At 43.0% G+C, this 25,000-nt stretch overlaps 1 protein-coding gene across 1 annotated transcript in view; it reads right to left on the reverse strand.

Annotated features, from left to right (window-relative positions):
• Positions 1–20,505: 20,505 nt before the first annotated feature.
• LOC138957174 (sodium/potassium/calcium exchanger 5-like) overlaps positions 20,506–25,000 on the reverse strand; it is a gene marked incomplete in the record, with an annotated part of 34,063 nt that continues 29,568 nt past the window's right edge. The window contains 2 exon segments of the mRNA XM_070328332.1: positions 20,506–21,813; positions 23,642–23,743. Coding sequence (XP_070184433.1) covers positions 21,488–21,813; positions 23,642–23,743 — 428 coding nt within the window.

Genomic DNA, 25,000 nt, shown 5'->3' on the forward strand with positions numbered 1-25,000 from the left:
TTCGGCCTTCAGGCTCTTTTTGTTCAGAGCCGTTTAACAACCGATGATTTGATTCAATAGAAACTCTGCAACAGATGTCAATAATAAACCCAGCAAGCCATATCTATTAATGGCATCGCAATACTTCTAAACCTCCGTGAACCTGGTTTGAAAGGCCATTTTTTCTACTTCAGCAAATTAGCATGACAGCTCTAAGATCCAGTTTTTGACCGTCCTAAAATCGATTTGTGTCGACACACAATCGGTTGAAATTGTCGTCACTTGAGCAGCTGAACCGGTTAGGGATTTTCCACCGCTTGCTTTGAGCTTTCCAAATTTTACCTTTAAAGGTTCATTCTTTCTCATGTCAACCACCAAGGGTTTTGCATGGAGGAAGAACATCTTTCAACTAAAGTTTAACAGCCGGGCGTGTAGGCTACATAAAGATTGCTTCACTGACTTAATAGAGATTGACATTGCCCCCCCCCCCCCCCCCCGAACAATAAAAGGAAGAAAAGAAAAACCAAAAACCAAAAACGCATTCACAAAAAACTTATCTGCAGAAAACGCAGTCACACTGTTGATTTGAGGTATGCGACTGAGTGGAATAATACTCTCATGCAGTGCAAAAGCCTGGAAATAAACTTGGCCAAAACATTATTGCAACAAATTTCGCACGCTAAGAAAAGCATTAAAACGCAATCTATTTTAAATGAACTTTATAATTATGTTCGAAAAGGTAATTATGTCAGCTGTTCATATCATTTGTCCGATTGATGGTACTGTGTATGGGCATCCCGTGACAGCATGTCAAACAAGGTCACCCCCAAAATCGACCTGACAAAAACCATAGCCCCGTATTTTAAAATCTGCAAAAAAATCAGAATATGCACAAACCAAACACTTCTGACTACCATTGGAAAGGCCATTCAAATTCCTGTTCAGAATATTTTGTTGTATGCACCTTACTTCTCTAGTATTTATGTAGCCTTTTGTCAAAGGCGGTAGGTGTCAACCGTTCCAGAGGCCAAAAAGGGCACGTTTTGCGGCCACTTTTGAGGGGGTCCTCCACTCAAGTTCTCAATGATTTGCTTTGGGAATTTCAGAAGTTATGACCAATAGGTTGACCAAAATCTGTGTTGCTTTTTGCGAATGTGTATACCAAGCGTGTCGTATTACGTAACTTTTCCGAAATAACTAAACAAATATTCATATTAATTCAGGGTTTTAGGTTACAAAATCGTGACTTTGCATGCCAAGCAAACAATGGTTGAGCCAATAGGTGCCAAAGTTTGAGGAAGATCCGAGTGCTGGTTTACATCTGCTGGAGATGGGAACACGCATGAAACATCATCCATCACCGTTAGTGGTACTGAGTACATTGGCTGTGGAGATTAACAGTCCCGGTGTAACACGAAATTTTTACTCCACGAAAAATTTACTCCGGAGTAAATATTTCGTACGAAATTCTTACTCCGAGTACACTTTTCGTACGAGAAAAGAACCCCCCAAGGCACGAAAAAATTACTCCCTCCACGAAATTTTTACTCCCCAATTTTTTTTACTTCCAGTAAAAATCTCGTACGCAAAAATGGGATGCCGGCGAAGGGATAATGCCAATAAGTGATCTCGCGCACACGAATGTCGCGCTACCCTCCTTCCACCCCTTCCACCACCAAGACTAACAGGGGACAAGGGAGTAAAAATTTCGTACACCTGGCATGGGAGGTTAAATTGCTCGTGTTGGGGTGAAGTAATTTATTCGTTATTTATTCCCCAGGGGAGTAACATTTTTGTACGAAATGTTTACTCGGAACTCACCTGTCTTGGGGAGTAATTTTCTCGTGCAATGGGGGAGTGCTTTTTTCGTAAAGGGAGTAACTTTTTCGTACGAAATGTTTACTCCGGAGTAAAAATCTCGTGGGAGTAATTTTCTCGTGTTACAGGGGCCTGCGCGCTTACTTGCCTATCCCTGAGCGCTGTGCTCGGTGTGTTGCGCTTTTGTGATCCGCAGCGAAGGAAGCACAGGCCAAGGACAGTTAATCTCTTCAGCTACTGTACCCAGTAGCAAGGACGGTGATCGATACTTTTTCTTATCTATGATGGAAGGTGTCATCGTTTGCACGGAAAGGAATGAATGAGCATGGATTTTTCTTTTTCTTATTATTCTGCGTTCATGAGCTGAAACTCCCACGTTTGCAAGAGTGGACTTTTCGCGTTACTACGCCATTAAGGCAGCCATACGCCGATTTGGAGGGAGCAGAGTGATTTAATGTACAAAAAAGCAAGAAATTCCTCCGAGGTAGGAAAAACACCCCCGTCCTTACCATTCTCACTGCCACCAACTGAGAAGGTTATTTCCCTTTGACCATTAATATGTCCCTCTATAAGTCCTTGTAGAATCTTAATCCACCAATAACTCCCTAACCGTGTGTTTGACTGGTCCCAATTTTTGTAAGGACCGTCTCAGGAATGTATAGAACCTGTTCACCAAGTTTGGTGACGATCGGTCCGTTCATTCTTGAGATCTATATGCGAACACAAACACACAAACAAACAAACACATCGACCGAATCCTATACACACCCCTATACCGGGGGTGTAAAAACAATCTATAGCAAAGTTGGTATACAGGCGTGTAGTGAGCAACAGGGATCTTCAGTCCGTGAGATATCTATCCAAAGATGACTGAAAATAGGGCGGGTTGTTAATTCTTCTTCTTCTTCTTCTTCTTCTTCTTCTTCTTCTTCTTCTTCTGCGTTCGTGGACTGAAACTCCCACGTACACTCGTGTTTTTTGTTTGCACGAGTGGAATTTTACGCGTATAACCGGGTTTTTTTACCCCGCCATTGAGGCAGCCATACGCCGTTTTCGGAGGAAGCATGCTGGGTATTTTTCGTGTTTCTATAACCCACCGAACTCTGACATGGATTACAGGATCTTTTTCGTGCGCACTTGGTCTTGTGCTTGCGTGTACACACGGGGGGGTGTTCGGACACCGAGGAGAGTCTGCACACAAAGTTGAATTGACTCTGAGAAATAAATCTCTCGCCGAACGTGGGGACGAACTCACGCTGACAGCGGCCAACTGGATACAAATCCAGCGCGCTACCGACTGAGCTACATCCCCGCCCGTTGTTATTCAAATCGACAATGGTTCGATGATTTTGCTTGGGCATATTTTGGATGTCTTCTGATCGACAAAATGGGTCACGTTCAAAACTGGCTGCACATCGTCCATGTGCACGGCGCTTAAGATTGTGACATAGTCGGTACAGTTCAAAACTGGCTGCAGATCGTCTATGTGCTCGGCGCTTAAAATTGTGACAAGATCGGTACAGTTCAAAACTGGCTGCATGAGGTCCGAATGAACTGCGCTTTAAACTGTGGCTGATCGATATGAAAGCCAATACTACTTCACTTCACCCACCACACCCAAAATAGGGTGGATCAAAGTGACTGGGATAAAAGTGCGCCCTCTTTCCGTGTCTGGTCTTGTCTTGGATGCTCAGCCTAATTGCCTTCTTATCTTCATCTAGTAGAGATTATTTAGCATGGAGAGTATTCGCCGATTATATTTTACGGCTAAAATCATTGCAATGGGCCTCAACGGAATGAGTCACATGTCACTTTTGCATGATTTTCATATTTTTACACTTTCCTAAAGAGTTTTTTATGCTCTATCCAGTGGTGAAACCCGTTTAAGAAAAGAGCGAAAATTGTTTGAGATATAAGCCCGTGACTAAGGTGACCCTCACACTGTTACCAGACACTCCCCGGACTTATATTAAGCCTAGCGCAGAACCGCGCGAGGTGACATGCGACTCATTTCGTGGTGGAGGGTCACAATTTTCGATGCAAAAAAACGAACAAAGGCACTACTCCAATTATAATGCCGTGACGGGTAGAATCAAAACATCAATGTATGACAATGACTGTCCAAGACCGTTCAATGAAATACGATACAAAACATTCACAATCACCAGAACCCGTCAGTCTGTAAAGACACACAGTTCTCTCCGTGAAAACAATTCTGCCCACCGTTTAAGGTCTGGCCAGACAAGACCATCCCTCCACTTGGTCACATACTTAAAATCAACAAACTGTCTACATCCTGTGCAGAGCTGTCATTTTTCTATGAATGGATTCCCTTAAAAGCCACTAAAAAGCCACTAACGGCCTTTCTGAACCAATTTGTTTTGTTTAAACACTCTGCACAGAGAACACCAGGGCAGTTGATTTTTGATATGTGACCATGTGGAAAGAGAGTCGTATCACATGTACAAACCTGTCCAGATCTTAAATGGTGAGTCGAACTTTGTTTGTTTGTTTGTTTGCTTAACGCCCAGCCGACCACGAAGGGCCATATCAGGGCGGTGCTGCTTTGACATTTAACGTGCGCCACACACAAGACAGAAGTCGCAGCACAGGCTTCATGTCTCACCCAGTCACATTATTCTGACACCGGACCAACCAGTCCTAGCACTAACCCCATAATGCCAGACGCCAGGCGGAGCAGCCACTAGATTGCCAATTTTAAAGTCTTAGGTATGACCCGGCCGGGGTTCGAACCCACGACCTCCCGATCACGGGGCGGACGCCTTACCACTAGGCCAACCGTGCCGGTGTGAGTCGAACGGTTTCCAAGTGAAGGAATGTGCCTTTAAAGGCATGGTCCCTTCCGTGTAAACTATTTATTTATTTATTTATTTATATGGGAGATTTATATAGCGCTTGAAAATCGAAGAAAATAAAAGCTAAAGGCTATTTTCATTAATTCATTAAGAAGCTTGCTGGAAATAACCTATAACTAGCCCTCGAGATTTAAAAAAGATATAACAAAAAATCTTCTTTTCGTGGAAGTTGATAATTTCACTTATTTTCACTCTGTTTTTGATAAGCTTCTTTAGTTTCCTGGCGTGCTTCCAATAATGCTCTGATCAACCCAAAACAGATCAATCTAAAGCATATTTTAATTAGTCTGACTTGTACACTAAGTTGTATCATGTTATTTTGAAGTATAGTGTGCTTTTTACAGTGATTCGTGAAGGCCGCTTCACTGGTCCATATTAGGCGCCCAGGCTCCTAATATGGACCATTTGTGATTTTTTCTGTATCTAATTTTTGCTAAATGTCTATCAAAGCTATTTCACTCTAATTAGGCCTAACGGTTAACCAAAGAGAGAAGGACTACCAAACACAAAATAAAACTTCTTCGCAAGAAAACAAGCTAGTTATCAGCAGGAAACAACAAGTCGCGTAAGGCGAAAATACAATATTTAGTCAAGTAGCTGCCATTTTTCAGCAAGAGCGTATACTCGTAGCATCGTCAGTCCACCGCTCATGGCAAAGGCAGTGAAATTGACAAGAAGAGCGGGGTAGTAGTTGCGCTAAGAAGGATAGCACGCTTTTCTGTACCTCTCTTTGTTTTAACTTTCTGAGCGTGTTTTTAATCCAAACATATCATATCTATATGTTTTTGGAATCAGGAACCGACAAGGAATAAGATGAAAGTGTTTTTAAATTGATTTCGACAATTTAATTTTGATAATCATTTTTATATATTTAATTTTCAGAGCTTGTTTTTAATCCGAATATAACATATTTATATGTTTTTGGAATCAGCAAATGATGGAGAATAAGATAAACGTAAATTTGGATCGTTTTATAAATTTTTATTTTGTTTTACAATTTTCAGATTTTTAATGACCAAAGTCATTAATTAATTTTTAAGCCACCAAGCTGAAATGCAATACCGAACCCCAGGCTTCGTCGAAGATTACTTGACCAAAATTTCAACCAATTTGGTTGAAAAATGAGGGCGTGACAGTGCCGCCTCAACTTTCACGAAAAGCCGGATATGACGTCATCAAAGACATTTATCAAAAAAATGAAAAAAACGTATGGGGATTTCATACCCAGAAACTCGCATGTCAAATTTCATAAAGATCGGTCTAGTAGTTTAGTCTGAATCGCTCTACACACACACACACACACACGCACACACGCACACACACACGCACATACACCACGACCCTCGTTTCGATTCCCCCTCGATGTTAAAATATTTAGTCAAAACTTGACTAAATATTACTTCCCTTCTCCGGAAAACAACGAGGACGACCGGACAATCCAGAAAGGCTAAGTCTGGCGAGAATCCCCGCCATTCAGGCAGCATACGCCGATTATTATTAAACTGGTTTACAGACTACCTAACAGATCGAAAGCAAGCAGTTGTATTAAAAGGCAGTAAATCAACTTATCTTCCAGTAGTAGCGGGAGTTCCTCAAGGATCAGTGCTTGGACCTTTGCTTTTCCTAATTTATGTAAACGACATTGTACGTGACATAGAATCTACGATTAAGCTTTTTGCTGACGACACTAGCATGTACTTGTCTTTAGCCAATCACAACATCCGTGCCGAAATTTTAAACTCAGATCTTGAAAAAATTGTAAATTGGGCAGAAACATGGAAGGTAGCATTTAACCATGCAAAAACTGAATTGGTGAACTTTTGTACACAAAGAACCCCTGATATCGCAGATCTAAACTTTGGCAATACCATCCTTGAAAGTTCCCAAAATCACAAACACTTAGGAATAATAATACAAAACAACTGTAAATGGGATGAACATATAAAATCTCTTGTTGCAAAGTGCAGAACTCTCGTAGCTTGCTTGCGTACATACAAATATAGACTGAGTCGAAAATCATTGGAAATTATGTTTAAATCCTTCATTCTACCACACTTTGATTATTGCGACATAATATGGGACAATTGTAGCAAAACCCTAACAGATGAACTCGAAAAGTTAAACCTAGATGCAATACGAACAATCATCGGAGCTGTCCGCGGAACCAGTCACTTTAAGCTTTACGGAGAATCTGGACTCCAATCATTATCTGAAAGGCGTAACCGTCATAAACTAACAATGTTCCATAAAATTATTCACGACAAGACCCCCCCATACCTACAAGCAGCACTCCCACCTCTCGTAGCAGCCAACAACCCCTACCACAGACGCCGCCCCTTAGAACGAAGTATACCCCCACATCGAACAGAAACGTACAAAACATCCTTTTTTCCTTCGACAACAGTACTCTGGAACCAACTACCTGAACAAATACAGTTAACTGACTCCCTCGGGGAATTTAAACATTACTTAACAAAAGACGACACACAAATTCCCGTTTACTTCTACAGTGGCAGTCGACAAACACAAATAATCCACACAAAAATGAGACTTAATATTAGTGATCTAAAGAAAGACTTAGTTGAGCGACACCTTGCGGAAAACAGCGTATGCGACTGTGGTGATGGAACAGAAACTGCAACACACTTCTTACTAGAATGCCGTTTACACTTAGCTGCAAGAAACAACACAATCAACAAACTAACCAACAACCTCATACACACAGATATTCTACTTCATGGAAACCCCTCCTTGCAAACAAAAATTAACAAAAAAATCTTTTTAACAGTGCAGGAATTTATTGGACAGTCCGGCCGTTTCGAACAGATAAACATGTAAAGTGAAAGCAAAATCGACACGTCTACTCGTCTCTCTCTCTCTCTCTTTCTCTCTCTCTCTCTCTCTCTCTCTCTCTCTCTCTCTCTCTCTCTCTCTCTCTCTCCCTCTTTCTCTCTCTCTCTCTCACTCTCCCCCTCTCTCCCCCTCCCTCCCTCCCTCCCTATCTCTTACTCGCAAACACCATAAATATTATATATGTATTCCCAAACGGATTTTTGTTTTGATGTACAATTTTCATTCAATTTTCTTTTCATGTTTGCAAGCTTTTCATTTAAACTGTACAATAGCCGCCATTTATATTATATGTAATTTTCTAGAAATAGTGAACACCACTATAAGCATTATGCTTGTTGTTGTTTACTCAATATGCGTTTTTTGTAAATAATGCACAAACGTTAAATAAAACAGTTTAAACCATACGCCGATTTCTGGGGAGGCATCTTGGGTATTTTCGTGTTTCTATAACCCACCGACCTCTGACATGGATTACAGGATCTTTTCCGTGCGCACTTGGTCTTGTGCTTGCGTGTACACACAAAGAGGGATACGACACTATAGCAGGTCTGCACATAAGTTAACCTGGGAGATCTGAAAAATCTCGACCCTTAACCCACCAGGCGGCTGCGGCCGAGATTTGAAAACACGACCTTCCGATTAGGAGGCCGTTGCTTACCACCCCGCCACTGCGCCCGTCTCTGTCTCCGTATGTCCCATATCTTGTCCTTAAGAGGCGAAACATTTAGCCTGTATGACAGTAAGCATTCTCTCTTTCTTTCATTGAGATGGTAGGCCGCATTAAAAGCACAAAAGGAAACCAACAAGATACACAACAGACCAATGATAATAAAAGGAAGACGCGAGAGGGAAACTTAGTTCCGTCGCAGTTGCACAGATTTGAAGGCTAGTACAGGTCGTGTGTGTCTTTCGGGGTGGGGAGTGAGGGATCTTATGTCGCGTCGAACTTTTATCGTGTCGAGCTTTTGTCGCATCGAGCTTTTGTCACGTCGAGCATTTGTCCGGTCGAGCTTCTGTCGTTCGAGCTTATGTCGCGTCGAGCATTTTGTCCGGTCGAGCTTCTGTCGTTCGAGCTTATGTCGCGTCGAGCTTTTGTCGCGTCGAGCTTATGTACATTCGAGCTTTTGTTGTTCGAACTGTTGTCGTTCGAGTTTTTGTCGTTCGAGCTTATGTCGGACACCGGTGAGGGAAGGTATACGCACACGATGTTTATGGGACGACGGCAATGAGATACTTAAGTAATAACAGGTATACTACAGAAACAATTAAATGAGAAACCCGACTCGTCACAAACATCGTCGTAAAACAGTGATGGAAGTGACTTTTCTACTCCTTTCATTGAGCGTGTCTCTCGCATCTCAGAATCACAGAGGTCTCGTCAATAAGCTAGCTGAAATACGGCATCTATTTACTAACATTACTAATGAGAGTCTTGAATGGTGGATGATAATGATCACATGCATGTGGTTTACTGTTTCATTACGACGCGTTGGGTTTCGTTAGACTTGCAAATTACATTTTCAGTATAGAATAAGTACCTACTATCATCTGTCCAGGTGGTATTAAAATTGACAATAAGGAGAAATCAAACTTTTTATTAATGCAGTCATATATTCACGTGGTTTTATGTTTGCTATCACCGGCACGGTTGGCCCAGTGGTAAGGCGTCCGCCGCGTGATCGGGAGGTCGTGGGTTCGAACCCCGGCCGGGTCATACCTAAGACTTTAAAATTGGCAATCTAGTGGCTGCTCCGCCTGGCGTCTGGCATTATGGGGTTAGTGCTAGGACTGGTTGGTCCGGTGTCAGAATAATGTGACTGGGTGAGACATGAAGCCTGTGCTGCGACTTCTGTCTTGTGTGTGGCGCACGTTATATGTCAAAGCAGCACCGCCCTGATATGGCCCTTCGTGGTCGGCTGGGCGTTAAGCAAACAAACAAAACAAAACAAATGTTTGCTATCAATATTCTTGTAATTAAATGGTTTCCTCAATTTCGAATACGTTAGTGTCGTTATCTTTGCAGGGGGTTTCAAAATAAGCACATAAAACTGCTCGTAGAAGAAATAAACCTGCTGACTAATACGTTTAATATCTTCACACGGAAGCAAAGATTAGCTATAAAACTGTTCATGAGAGATAATAATTTGTAATACAGTCATATTTTCACGCAGATTTATTTCGAAAAAATGTGTTGTGTATTTCTGCCCTTGAACACTTTTTTTAAAATATTTTTTTTATTAAATATAATGCCTGTTCACATTAGTACCAACCATTCGATCCAACGTGCCCTATAACAATTTAATTCATTATAATTGTTTACGGGTGTGTTTCAAAAGGGCAAATATTGCGAAGGAAACATGCATTATATGATTATTACTCTGGGTGGTGGATTGTAGTTTTTAGAGCCTTGGGTGTCGTGTTCGAATCAGCAGGAGACAATACTTGACAATACAGTCAGGGGGGTTAAAATGCTCACGCGAACATGTAATCTCACGTACGGCACACTCCTTCTCGTCTTCGTCTTCGTCTTCTTCTCGTTCGCTACTCCTTCTCGTCTTCGTCTTCTTCTCGTTCGCTACTCCTTCTCGTCTTCGTCTTCTTCTCGTTTGCTACTCCTTCTCGTCTTCGTATTCGTCTTCTTCTCGTTCGATACTCCTTCTCGTCTTCGTCTTCGTCTTCTTCTCATTCGCTACTCCTTCTCGTCTTCGTATTCGTCTTCTTCTCGTTCGCTACTCCTTCTTGTCTTCGTCTTCGTCTTCTTCTCGTTCGCTACTCCTTCTCGTCTTCGTCTTCGTCTTCTTCTTGTTCGCTACTCCTTCTCGTCTTCGTCTTCGTCTTCTTCTCGTTCGCTACTCCTTCTCGTCTTCGTCTTCGTCTTCTTCTCGTTCGCTACTCCTTCTCGTCTTCGTCTTCGTCTTCTTCTCGTTCGCTACTCCTTCTCGTCTTCGTCTTCGTCTTCTTCTCGTTCGCTACTCCTTCTCGTCTTCGTCTTCTTCTCTTTCGCTACTCCTTCTCGTCTTCGTCTTCGTCTTCTTCTCGTTCGCTACTCCTTCTCGTCTTCGTATTCGTCTTCTTCTCGTTCGATACTCCTTCTCGTCTTCGTCTTCGTCTTCTTCTCGTTCGCTACTCCTTCTCGTCTTCGTCTTCGTCTTCTTCTTGTTCGCTACTCCTTCTCGTCTTCGTCTTCGTCTTCTTCTTGTTCGCTACTCCTTCTCGTCTTCGTCTTCGTCTTCTTCTTGTTCGCTACTCCTTCTCGTCTTCGTCTTCGTCTTCTTCTCGTTCGCAACTCCTTCTCGTCTTCGTCTTCGTCTTCTTCTCGTTCGCTACTCCTTCTCGTCTTCGTCTTCGTCTTCTTCTCGTTCGCTACTCCTTCTCGTCTTCGTCTTCTTCTCGTTCGCTACTCCTTCTCGTCTTCGTCTTCGTCTTCTTCTCGTTCGCTACTCCTTCTTGTCTTCGTCTTCGTCTTCTTCTCGTTCGCTACTCCTTCTCGTCTTCGTCTTCGTCTTCTTCTCGTTCGCTACTCCTTCTCGTCTTCGTCTTCGTCTTCTTCTTGTTCGCTACTCCTTCTCGTGAAAACATCGGATCCCGGTCTCGGATCTGACCAGGATTGACGTGGAATAAGACAATTCCCTCATCCACTTGGTCCCATACTAAAGATGCAAAATCATTTTTCTGAATAGGAGAAACGCAGAAAAAGAACCAATCAGATAGAGCAGCACAGCTCTAAAATCAATGGGACTTTACGAAAACAGCTCCTGGGCTCAGTTGCAAAATCATTTTTCTGAATAGGAGAAATGCAGAAAAAGAAGAGCATTTTGAAGATAAGAGCCTGTTTCAGCCTGATGCACATACATTGTGTCCAAGTAATACATCGCTACAGCGGTTTTGGCACTTGGTCAATGTTATTTTGACTACATGTTTTCCAGCAGACAGAAAATAGAGACGAGTGCATGTTGTGTGTGTGTGTGTGCGTGTGTGTGTGTGTGTGTGTGTGTGTGTGTGTGTGTGTGTGTGTGTGTGTGTGTGTGTGTGTGTGTGTGTGTGTGTGTGTGAACCCTTTGAAGCTTTTTTTCCTGTAGTTTCAGGAAGGTTTAGGAGGGTACACAGAATCAGCGAAACGGTTCTACTTTTTTGTTCGTTTTTCTTCCTCCATTACGCCCACCCCCAGCCCACGCATCGCTTTTTTTGACTGACTCTTATATATGATATATGAAAAGCAAGCAACACAATAATGGTGTTGAGCTGCCTTTAGATGTAAGTAGAATCTAGAACGTAGTGCCCGTAAGAAATTGAAAACCATAAACAATTCTAACATTCTGATTCTTAAATTACATCACCATTCGAGTTTATGTCCCCTTTCTCTCAACATTCGCATATTCTCTTCCCCCCTCCCCAGCATCTCCTACCCCTCCTATCCCCTCAAACTGCACACACACACACACACACAACACACTCACACACACACACACACACACACACACACACACACACACACACACACACACACACACACACACTTCTCTTCGTTTTTAAACCAATTGACATATTCAATGAAATTGGGCAGTAAGCCTCGACGAGAACCCTTATATTATGCATGCTTATCGCGGCAGTAAGCCTCGACGAGAACCCTTATACTATGCATGCTTATCGCGGATTTGGTATATTGCCTTATTTGACAAACAGCTTTTCGCATGTATATTTTTTTTGTTGGTCACGTTACCCTAATCCTACATGTATTTTGGTTTGGCCTAATAGCCTAGACAGCTATATAAGCACATGATATCGTTTACCAGAAAGAAGGCACATTCGAGCCTGGCCAGGCTACCTTGCAGTCAGGCTATGGTACAATACTAAAGTGGGTACGGTGATTTCGTGCAAAGTCATAAAATGCATGAATAAATGATAAGAACATCAGAAATAAAGGCTGGCAATTACTGGTTGCCACGCACGTGTGGGAGAGGGGACGGGGTGGCTTTGTTCGTTCGTGAGTGCATTCGCGTGCACCTGTGTGTGTGTGTGTGTGTGTGTGTGTGTATGTGTGTTTGTGCGTGCGTGTACTGTGTGTGCGTGCGTGCGTGTGTGTGTGTGTGTGTATGTGCGCGTGTGTGTGTGTGTGTGTGTGTGTGTCGGTCGGTCGGTCGGTCGGTCGGTCGGTATGTGCGCGTGTGGAGGCTTGACAGTGTGCGTGCATGCTTACTTTTTTTGCGTAATCCTTTGCTTGTGTGCACGTCAACAAAACAAAAATCTTACAATGTCTCGCAATGCACAATGCACTTTACTGGACGAAATAATTTCAAACCGCAAAATGACATATACATGGATGTACGTTTATTATCCAGAAGCAATCAGATAGAGCAGCACAGCTCTAAAATCAATGGGACTTTACGAAAACAGCTCCTGGGCTCAGTTGCAAAATCATTTTTCTGAATAGGAGAAATGCAGAAAAAGAAGAGCATTTTGAAGATAAGAGCCTGTTTCAGCCTGGTGCACATAGATTGTGTTCAAGTAATACATCGCTGCAGCGGTTTTTGCATTTGGTCAATATTTGACTACGTGTTTTCCAGCAGACCAAAAATAGAGACGAGGTCATGGTGTGTGTGATTGTGTGAGTGTGTGTGTGTGAGTGTGTGTGTGTGTGTGTGTGTGTATTTTAAAGCGACATTTCTTTTCTTTGATTGAATTTGCTAAAGTGCTTTCATCAGCGATTTTGAAATGTTCAAAACTGAGACAATACTTATAGGCAAGTCTCAAGAATGAAATGCTCAGCAAATGTCGTCTCAAAAAGAAGAATTTAAGCTCCATGAGAATATAACGGTAAGAGAATCAAAATAATTAATTAACTCACACAAAAAAGGCTCATCAGAAACCTGGCGCGTATTTCCTTATTATCACCCTTAAATTCTCCCTTCACAATCCCTCGCTCCCAGTTTGAGAAAAGACATGGAAAGCATTGTACCGGGAAACAGAAGGACAAAGAAGGAAGAATCACAATGTTTAGTTCCACTATTTGCAATTTCGAGCAAAACCACACACAAAATGACAGAGAAAAAAAGGAAAACACATGAAAGCGCATCCCTGCTTCTTTAAAGAAATGAAACAGCCGTAGGAGGCATGAATTGCCACGAAGTATTGATCGTCTGTTTAAAGCCTTTTCTGATTACAGCCAAACAACAGGCTTCAAACAAACCCATGAATGCATGCCAAGAAGGAATCGAATGGAACACCCGTTGGAGCGACATCTCAGGTACAAAAAGCGAATTCGGTCCAACATATAAAAATGTTGCGCTCTTTACATTTCAGCGGTTCTCGAGAAAGATTAACCAAATCGCTTTACTTTTTTATTTAAAATCACACACACACATAAAACCTTCTCCAGCCTTTGGCCTATATCTCGACAAAATGAGGGACCTGTGAAATGAACAGATCTCGAATGTTTGCTGGGAGACTTCGAGATTATTTTTTGTTATACCCCAAGTGGCGATCGACCAAAATGATGTTCAAGGAAGCCGAGTTGCTTCTCGAGGAGTAAATTAACCAATTTCTCTGCTTCTTTCTTGGCACAAACTAACGACCTCTAAAGCAAGTCATTGGTCTACATCTGTAGAATATTAAGTTTCTGGAAATAATTCGAGTAGATGTATTTTTATTCGAGGTAGTCGATATGCCGACCCAAATGGTGTTCCATAAAAACGGAACATAGACAATTGACGATGCTCCAAGCACACGCATAGGCCTATATTGACGAAAAAACGTGTTGTGAGTTCATGGTTGATGAAGACTAAATATCTTTAAACACGGAGATACATGTAAACTGAGAAAGGAAACTCAGTCTCGCATAGCCGAATACGTTAATTGAAGGGAAATGAACAACCAACAACCAACCAACAAACAAATCAACTACACAGAAGATCATACCATTGTTATTGTGGAAACTAAGTTCCTCGAAGAGTAGTAAACTCTCTGCACAGAAGGTCATACCAATGCCACTGTCGAAACTAACTGCCTCGAAGACCAGTGCATTATCTGCACAGAAAATCATACCAATGCTACTGTCGACACTAACTTCCTTGAAGAGTAGTGAACTCTCTGCACAGATGGTCATACCAATGCTACTGTCGACACTAACTGCCTTGAAGAACAGTGCATTCTCTGCACAGAAGGTCATACCAATGCCACTGTCGAAACTAAGGGCCTCGAAGACCAGTGCATTGTCTGCACAGAAAATCATACCAATGCTACTGTCGACACTAACTTCCTCGAAGAACAGTGCATTCTCTGCACAGAAGATCCTACCACTGCTACTGTCGACACTAACTTCCTCGAAGAGTAGTAAACTCTCTGCACAGAATATCATACCAATGCTACTGTCGAAACTATCTGCCTCGAAGAGCAGTGCATTATCCGCACAGAAGATCATACCAATGCTACTGTCGAAACTAACTGCCTTGAAAAACAGTGCATTCTCTGCACAAACGATCATACCAATGCTACCGTCGAAACTAACTTCCTTGAAGAACAGTGCATTCTCTGCACAGAAAATCATACCAATGCTACTGTCGACACTAACTTCCTTAAAGAGTAGTGAACTCTCTGCACAGAAGGTCATACCAATGCCACTGTCGAAACTAACTGCCTAGAAGAACAATGTATTCTCTGCAGAGAAGGTTATACCAATGCTACAGTCGAAACTAACTGCCTCGAAAAGTGGTGTATTATCTGCACAGAAAATCATACCAATGCTACTGTCGAAACTAACTTCCTTGAAGACTAGTGAACTCTCTGCACAGAATATCATACCAATGCTACTGTTGAAACTAACTGCCTTAGAGAACAGTGCATTCTCTGCACAGAATATCATACCAATGCTTCTGTCAAAACTAACTGCCTTGAAGAACAGTGCATTCTCTGCACACATTATCATACCAATTCTACTGTCGAAACTAACTGCCTCGAAGAGTAGTGCATTATCTGCACAGAAAATCATACCAATGCTACTGTCGAAACTAACTTCTTCGAAGAGTAGTAAACTCTCTGCACAGAATATCATACCAATGCCACTGTCGAAACTATCTGCCTCGAAGAACAGTGCATTCTCTGCACAGAAGATCATACCAATGCTACTGTCGAAACTAACTTCCTTGAAGAACAGTGCATTCTCTGCACAGAAAATCATACCAATGCTACTGTCGACACTAACTTCCTTGAAGAGTAGTGAACTCTCTGCACAGAAGGTCATGCCAATGCCACTGTCGAAACTAACTGCCTAGAAGAACAATGTATTCTCTGCAGAGAAGCTTAAGGTTATACCAATGCTACAGTCGAAACTAACTGCCTCGAAAAGTGGTGTATTATCTGCACAGAATATCATACCAATGCTACTGTCGAAACTAACTTCCTTGAAGACTAGTGAACTCTCTGCACAGAATATCATACCAATGCTACTGTCGAAACTAACTGCCTCGAAGAGCAGTGCATTCTCTGCACAGAAGATCATACCAATGCTACTGTTGAAACTAACTTCCTCGAAGAGTAGTGAACTCTCTGCACAGAAGATCATACCAATTCTACTGTCGAAACTAACTTCCTCGAAGAGTAGTGAACTCTCTGCACAGAAGATCATACCAATGCTAGTCGAAACTAACTGCCTGGAAGAGTAATGAACTCTCTGCACAGAAGATCATACCAATGCTACTGTCGACACTAACTTCCTTGAAGAGTAGTGAACTCTCTGCACAGAATATCATACCAATGCTACTGTTGAAACTAACTGCCTTGAAGAACAGTGAACGCTCTGCACAGAAGGTCATACTAATGCCACTGTCGAAACTAACTTCCTCGAAGAGTAGTGAACTCTCTGGACAGAAGGTCATACCAATGCCACTGTCGAAACTAACTGCCTCGAAGACCAGTGCATTGTCTGCACAGAAAATCATACCAATGCTACTGTTGACACTAACTTCCTTGAGGAGTAGTGAACTCTCTGCACAGAATATCATACCAATGCTACAGTTGAAACTAACTGCCTAGAAGACCAGTGCATTCTCTTCACAGAAGGTCATACCAATGCTACTGTCGACACTAACTTCCTCGAAGAACAGTGCATTCTCTGCAAAGAAGTTCATATCAATGCTTATGTTGAAACTAACTTCATCGACGAGAAGTGCATTATCTGCACAGAAAATCATATCAATGCTACTTGTCGACACTAACTTCCTTGAAGACGGTAGTGAACTCTTTGCACAGGTCATACCAATGCCACTGTCGAAACTAACTGCCTAGAAGAGCAGTGCATTCTCTGCAAAGAAGTTCATATCAATGCTTATGTGGAAACTAACTCCCTCGACGAGAAGTGCATTATCTGCACAGAAGGTCATACCAATGCTACTGTCGAAACTAACTGCTTCGAAGAGCAGTAAAATGTCTTATTAATTTTGTAATGTGTGTTTGTGTTGTTTTGTTTTTCCATGCTCGTTAAGACGATCATGTAGACCACCACAAGTATCTCCAGGTGTTTACATGGTATTTTTGTTTGTTTGCTTAACGCCCAGCCGACCACGAAGGGCCATATCAGGGCGGTGCTGCTTTGACATATTAACGTGCGCCACACACAACTTGACAGAAGTCGCATCACAGGCTTCATGTCTCACCCAGTCACATTATTCTGACACCGGACCAACCAGTCCTAGCACTAACCCCATAATGCCAGACGCCAGGCGGAGCAGCCAGTAGATTGCCAATTTTAAAGTCTTAGGTATGACCCGGCCGGGGTTCACGACCTCCCGATCACGGGGCGGACGCCTTACCACTAGGCCAACCGTGCCGGTTTTACATGGTATAAGAGCATATCGCACCACTTAGACACTTAGGCTGCATTCCGTCTGTGCAGATGGAGATGTTTTTCTCAACTAACTTCAAAGATAGACGCAGGTGTCAGTTACAAAGTTAATGCAGAAAAAAAACTCCCCCTCTGCGCATGCACTTTGGGACTAACCCCCGACCATATTCGTTTAACTTTAAACCATTTTTTTTTTATGAAGATATTAAGATTTTTAACAAGATTTCAATTACCGACTAAACGAACCTGAGTTTTAAAAGAGACCAGGGTCAGATAAAGAATTAGAAATACCAAAGTTTGTGACAAGGATTTGAACACTAACAATTATATCAAATACAAGACAAAAATGTTTACTATGTTTTTTTGTTGAATGTCTGTATCATCTAACTGGAGTAGTAATGAAAAGGTAAAGAGAATATATACATTCCAGTTTCCATTTAATATACGCTACAGTTATTTGGATAGTGGGCATTTTCGGATGAGCTAATTTCGCAGAGTTGACACTCATGCCGGTTGAGTAATTAATTCATTAAAAAAACCATTTAATCTCTGAACACCGAAGAAGCAGGTAGGGTGTTGATTCTGTTTTATTGTGTCCAAGTGGCGGGATGAACGTGTCTCATGTGAAAAACAAAAAAACAAAAAACAAAAACTGTCCAGATCTTGGATAATGAGTCGATTTGAATCCTTCATGGGACGGACGTTGCCTTTAACATAAGAGACGTCCAACTGCTCCTCTAGGCCACCATTACACCAACACTGCGCTCTTGGTCATCAACCCCCCCCCCCCCCCCCCCCCCCCCCCCCGCCGAATCTCCTCCGTCCTCGACAGAATATCCTGTACTGTTGCTTCTACTGCCGCTCCTCACCACATCTCCGCCAAGTTTTCCATCCCAAAACACTTTTATTGTTGCCGCTACTCCCCCCCCCCCCCCCCCTCTCTCTCCTCCCCCTCCTCCCAAAAAGTCCCTGCACTGTTGGCTTCCACTGTCCCTCCTCACCACACCGCCCCCAAGCTCACGACCCCCCCCCCCCCCCCCCGAAAAAACCTCACCACTGTTATTGTTGCCACCACTACCCTCCCACCCCACCTCCCTCCCCACCCCATCCAAAAAATCTCCTTTTTGGTTGCCCTATCCCCTCTCCCTGTTGGCACACAACTCCCTCCTCCCCCTCCCAAGCCACCCACATCCAAAAGCCTCCCATCCCCAAATCCCCTTTCTGTTGCGGCATCAGACCCTTGAAAGATTTCCAAAAAGGATGCCCAAAAACTCACCCAGAATGCCGCCTGTCCCTCGGATAGAGAATACCGCCCAGTGCGCAATTAGTTGCGAATAATGGGAAGCAAAACTCAAAAAGCTCCCTGCTCCTCTCCTTCTCATACTAGCTGTCTCTGATTAAGTCTGAAGCAGCGTTCGGTGCAGAAGAAAACTGCCCGCCATTAGAGACGAAAGTAACGGGCGAAGGATTCGGAGAAAAGCGGTTGTAAAAACACAACTTTGGAGCAGAGAGAGAGAGAGACTGACAGAGAGAGAGAGAGAGAGAGAGAGAGAGAGAGAGACCCATAGAGACAGACAGAGAAGGTGGACAGAGTTGAAGCCGCTGTCTCTCTCTCTCTCTCTCTCTCTCTCTCTCTCTCTCTCTCTCTCTCTCTCTCATGCTGTTTCTAGCGCTGCTCAACAGACATCACGGCTTTTCCAAACAAATAAAAAAAAGATTATTCCGCAAATGCTGTGAATTGCTCCTTGAATAAAACATGCGGCGAGTCTTGAAAAGCCTAAGTGGGAATGTACTTAAATTGTAGGTGGCAAAGACGGGGGGATAGGGGTGGGGGGCGGAGGGGTTAACAACGGGTGAAAGATTAAAAGAAAAGCGGTATAGTAAAAACACGACTTTGGGCCCGAGAGCGACTTTAACTCTCCCGGTCTCGTTCTGTGTCTCTGTTTTCCACTCTGTCTGTGTCTGTCTTTCTGTATGTCCCTCTGTTTATTTCGCAAAAAGAAGTGAATTTACTACTCGAAAAAACCCATGTGGCGACTTTTGAAAGGGTTAGGATGGGAATGAGGGATGGGTAGAAAGAAATCCACATAATTATATGTATTTGGTCTTCAAACGTTCGAAGTTGCCGTGCAAAGTTATTTTCACACACAGACTGACACACTGTAGAGAGCCACACACAGACAGACAGATAGACAGGCAGACAGACAGACCTACCCTGACTCACACACACACACACACACACTGCACAGATCTAGACTGACACACAAACAAACACTGACACACACACACACACACACACACACACACACACACACATACACAACGCACACACACTCAAACATACAGAAACGGCAGACACAGACACAACTTTATAGACAGACACACAGTCTCCCGCACACCGGCGCACACGCACACGCACATACACACCAGTGTCCTAGGCGCCACTGTCAAGATATTTTAATCTAAGCTCTCGTTTTTATAATGTCATTTGGTACGATTCACTTTAGTCCGAGATTTTAGATTTGAGACTGTTTCCGTGCTTTCGATTGGTATGTATATCATGCATGGGTTTACAAAATAAAACCCCATGCACAAGCTCTTGATGCAAGGGAGACAACCACTCTGAAGATATTTTTTCTTTTACGTGTTACAGTAACGTCCCTTCTAGTGTATTTCTGGTGCACAATGCGTTTCATATTTCTGCTTTTCGGAGCTGTGAGCGACGAAAAGGTGTGACGGACAGACAGTCAGAACGACAAACGGACAGGCAGAGTCCTTTCTTGTGATATGGCTGAATAGATATTAGTATTGAATCAATCACCAATCATCCGAACGACCAGTTCACACCCAGACAGACAGACAGACAGACAGACAGACAGACAGACAGACAGACAGATAGACAGGCAGACCGACCGACAGACAGACGGACAGACGGACAGATAAGCAGACATGCATAAACACATGAAGAGACACCCAATACCCCCTCCCAACCCCATACCCCCTCACCCCCACCCCCACCCCCCACCCCCCCCACACACACACACACACGCTCACACAGACAGTCTGGTGCACATCCTCACACACATTCACACACAGTTGTATGTTTGTGCAACACAGATACAGATGTATTAGGCCTAAAAAAAAGGTGTGGTTACGGTAACCCGACCTACCCTATTTTGGGGGGCCGACCCTATAACTTTTTATTACATTTGTCAAAAAAATACACAAAAAAACCAAGTAAACGAGTGCAGAAAACGCAATGAAAGCGAAAGCGCCCGAGTCGCACACTTATTTCCCTGTCAAGTAGGTTTAATTTGTACACATTAGAAAAAAAAGTTTTAAAAAAAAAGTGATTGCCTACCTTCCTACCCTATTTTTTTGGGCTATGTTACCGTAACCACACCTATTATTTTTTTTGGCCTTAGACTCTCTCATTAACAGTTGCCACCACTCGTGTACTGCCAGTGTCCATGCAACTGACACTCGTACTCCAGTTTAATTCGTGAACGGTATAAAACAACGACAACAGGCCTGGGTGATTAATTAAATGTTGAATTGATGCACTTTTTGTTTTCATCACAGAAAACTATTGTTAAACATGTCAGATTACTCAGAACTAACAAAAAGCAAATTAATGTACATGGAAAAGTATCTTTTTAAAATCATACACATATAAGTAATCCTGAACAGTCATGCATACACTAACAAGATTTTGACGCCAATTCCAGAAACGAAGGTTAATATAATCTATAGCAAACAGAAGCATTTTCGTAAAGATTGGTCAATCAAAAAAAGAATACGAAAACAACAACAACAACAACAACAACAACAACAACAACAACAACAACAACAACAACAACAACTAACTACAACAAATAGCACACAATGACAATTTTCCCGTAATTATTCCGATTTTAGCACTTTTTTTTGGTCTTCAAACGCGTTTTGAATGTCTTTTATATACACACGCCACACTGTAACAAAAACTATAAAAAGTAAACAATATTATCAGCGAGGGCAAGAGGAAGGGCAGGTAATTCATATGTTATTGCTCATTTTTGTTTTCAAACATTTAACAACGAATCTTTGCATATGCACACAAGAAAAGAAAAAGGTTAACTCATTATCACCGAGGGCAAGAGGGAGAGTTGAGGTCAGCGAAGATGTTCAACTCGTACAGACTGGACAGCGTGATGACCACCACATACGTGACCAAGCACACCGCCCCATACGCCTTGGTCAGCCGCCAGCGGTTCACGGCCACACTGACCAGCAGGAACAGGACGGTGGCCAGAAGGGTCAGAGAGGAGTAGAGAAGGCCGGAGCTACTGATGACCAGATAATCCCCCTCCTTGAGTATAGCCGTGTCGATCAGCCAGGGGAGTCCCAGGCAGATGAGGATGTCGAAGACGTTGCTGCCGATAGAGTTGGACACCGCCATGTCTCCGTAACCTGCCGCAAGGGGAAAACGAAAGTTATTCCGTGACACTCCCCTTTAAAGGTGGTCGTCTACATTTTTGCTTTTTTTCAATAATCTTATGGTTAGATTTCGCTAAAAAGTTATGTCAGATGATGAATGAACCATGGGGAAAAAAGTTATAGAAAAAAAATATATGTAAACAAAGATTTTATTTTTGGGTAGCGTGACTCACGCTTCCAATATTTTGTTTTCTGTTTGCTGAGAACATGTGCTTTGCCTAAAAATACTGACCAATCAAATTCATGTCACTATGCTTATAAGCCACGCCCAAACAAGTGCAGCAACAAGTTTGACACTGGAGCGCTGTCCACGCTTTTTTTTAAACGCACGAAATGCACGGGATTTGAGAGGAGTTTTGCGCTTGGTATTTTCCAAATAAGGATATCCTACTATGAGTACTACGCTGGAATACTACAATGAATTTTCAAACGGCTACACTGGCTTCGTCTTTCCTGATCGAAAGGGGGTGTATTGTTGATAATTGTAGATAATAGACTCTGCATTTTAATGGTCAAATGGTGATTTTGGTATAAAAATGTAGACGACCACCTTTAAGACCTTTAAGAGAAAGTCAGGTCTGAAAAGGAGGTAGTCTTAAAATGGGGGTAACTGCACAGAGGTTGTGAACGAACAGTCTGAGAACAGGGTGTTAAAGTGAGAGGCTTACACGTTGGAGTCTTGTTTGTTTGTTTGTTTGTTTGTTTGTTTGTTCGTTCATGGGCTGAAACTCCCACGGCTTTTACGTGCATGACCGTTTTTACCCCGCCATTTAGGCAGCCATACGCCGCTTTCGGAGGAAGCATGCTGGGTATTTTCGTGTTTCTATAACCCACCGAACTCTGACATGGATTACAGGATCTTTTTCGTGCGCACTTGGTCTTGTGCTTGCGTGTACACACGGGGGTGTTCGGACACCGAGGAGAGTCTGCACACAAAGTTGACTCTGAGAAATAAATCTCTCGCCGAACGTGGGGACGAACTCACGCTGACAGCGGCCAACTGGATACAAATCCAGCGCGCTACCGACTGAGCTACATCCCCGCCCGTTGGAGTCTTACAAGGGGGTTCCACTGGACTACACTTCACAGTTCTAAGCTTGGCAGGGGACTCCAGGGCCGGACTACCGGGGGGGGTTATGGGGGTTGCGCAACCTAGCCTAAACATGTACCTCACTTATTTAAAACATTTTTTATTATTGTTTAATTTATGCCGTTTCATGCAAGGACTCCCAAGAGAATTTCTGTGTTGTGTTGACAACCCGTACAACCCCGACAGACTTATTTCCGGAGTTTTTCCGTTGGCTTCTTCTTCTTCTCCTTCTCCTTCCTTCTTCTTCTTCTTCTTCTTCTTCAGCGTTCCAGAATTGTTTCTGGTAACGTGTGAACTCGTTTGCCCATTTGGGTTCCCCAAACCCAGGCTATACTCTGAGAGCATAGTCAGCTTCACTCCGCTTTCGTTGAGTAGGCATGCTGGGTATTTTCGTATTTCCATAACCTACCGAACTCTGACATGGATTACAGGATCTTTTCCGTGCGCACTTGGTCTTGTGCTTGCGTGTACACACGAAGGGGGTTAAGTCACTAGCAGGTCTGCCCATAAGTTGACCTGGGAGATCAGAAAAATCTCCACTCTTAACCCACCAGGCGGCAGCGACCGGGATTCGAACTCACGACCTCCCGATTAGGAGGCCGACGTCTTACCACCACGCCACTGCGCCCGTCTTGTTGGTTTCAATAATAATGTTACATGATCATGCACACGGAATGAAATGATCTTTGAAATGAGGAGATAGTCACTCACCGTCTCGGGCGACCAGGATGCTGGCCAGACAATCGGGCAGAGAGGTGCCAGCAGCCAGCAGGGTCAGTCCCATCACTGTGTCGGGGATGTCCAGAGCATCTCCTGCAACATCAAACCATCGTTGGTGTTATTAGAATTAGTGTCGGGGTGATTAAAACACGACGCAATTCGTCGTAGCTCGTCTCGGTGAAAAAGGAAATTGGTTGATGCAACATCCGTTTTGCTTGTCTCGAAAACTACTATTCAAATGTGACTTTTTATGGCTTTGTCCCAATACGTTAACTGTCACGGTCATAACTAAATTTAAGCAAAGACTTAAATTGTAGTGTGAGTAACCCTAATATGCCGACTGTAAGGCCAAAACAAACAAAAAAAGGTCTGTTTACGGTATCCCGACCGACCCTATTTTTTCGCGCGACCCTAGACTTTTTTTTGGCATTTGGGGGAAGAAAAAAAAATCAGTTTTTTGGCAAAATAACTTAAAAATATGTTTTTTTGGGGAAAAAAATAAATAAAAAAAACCGACCTACCGACCCTATTCTTTTTTGCCTATGTTACCGTAAACAGAATTTTTTTTTTTTGGGGGGGGGGGGGGCCTAAGCTCATGATGACAGACATAGCGATGAAATGGATACATGATCCGGTAGGCAAATGTTGATATCATTTTCGAGACATATGCCTGTTATCATTTGCTAACAGTCGGTATATTACAAATAACGGATATTTACAGGGTAATTTCGACCTAAATATTTACCGGCACGGTTGGCCTAGTGGTAAGGCGTCCGCCCCGTGATCGGGAGGTCGTGGGTTCGAACCTCGACCGGGTCATACCTAAGACTTTAAAATTGGTAATCTAGTGGCTGCTCCGCCTGGCGTCTGGCATTATGGGGTTAGTGCTAGGACTGGTTGGTCCGGTGTCAGAATAATGTGACTGGGTGAGACATGAAGCCTGTGCTGCGACTTCTGTCTTGTGTGTGGCGCACGTTAAATGTCAAAGCAGCACCGCCCTGATATGGCCCTTCGTGGTCGGCTGGGCGTTAAGCAAACAAACAAACAAACAAACTAACCTAAATATTTACCGTAGCGATCCAGCAACTAAGATTGAACAGCCGAATAGAGACTGGATTGATCCGAGGCTGCCATGACCTCATTAGGATCTCATACCGCGTACCGCCAATCACTCACCTGGCCTCATGAGTAATAACAGCTGAAATGTTCTCGCACAACAATCGCACCGACAAAACAATTTTTTTTGTTTTTTTTTTGTGGGAGGAATATTTTAACATTGTTGGGTGAATTGTTCTTTAAAATAGAAAGTGTCATTCTTTAGAAGAAGTCTCCTTGATAATTGTATTTCAA

The sequence above is a fragment of the Littorina saxatilis genome, unplaced genomic scaffold, assembly GCF_037325665.1.
Source record: "Littorina saxatilis isolate snail1 unplaced genomic scaffold, US_GU_Lsax_2.0 scaffold_318, whole genome shotgun sequence".
In the NCBI taxonomy this organism is placed as follows: domain Eukaryota; kingdom Metazoa; phylum Mollusca; class Gastropoda; order Littorinimorpha; family Littorinidae; genus Littorina; species Littorina saxatilis.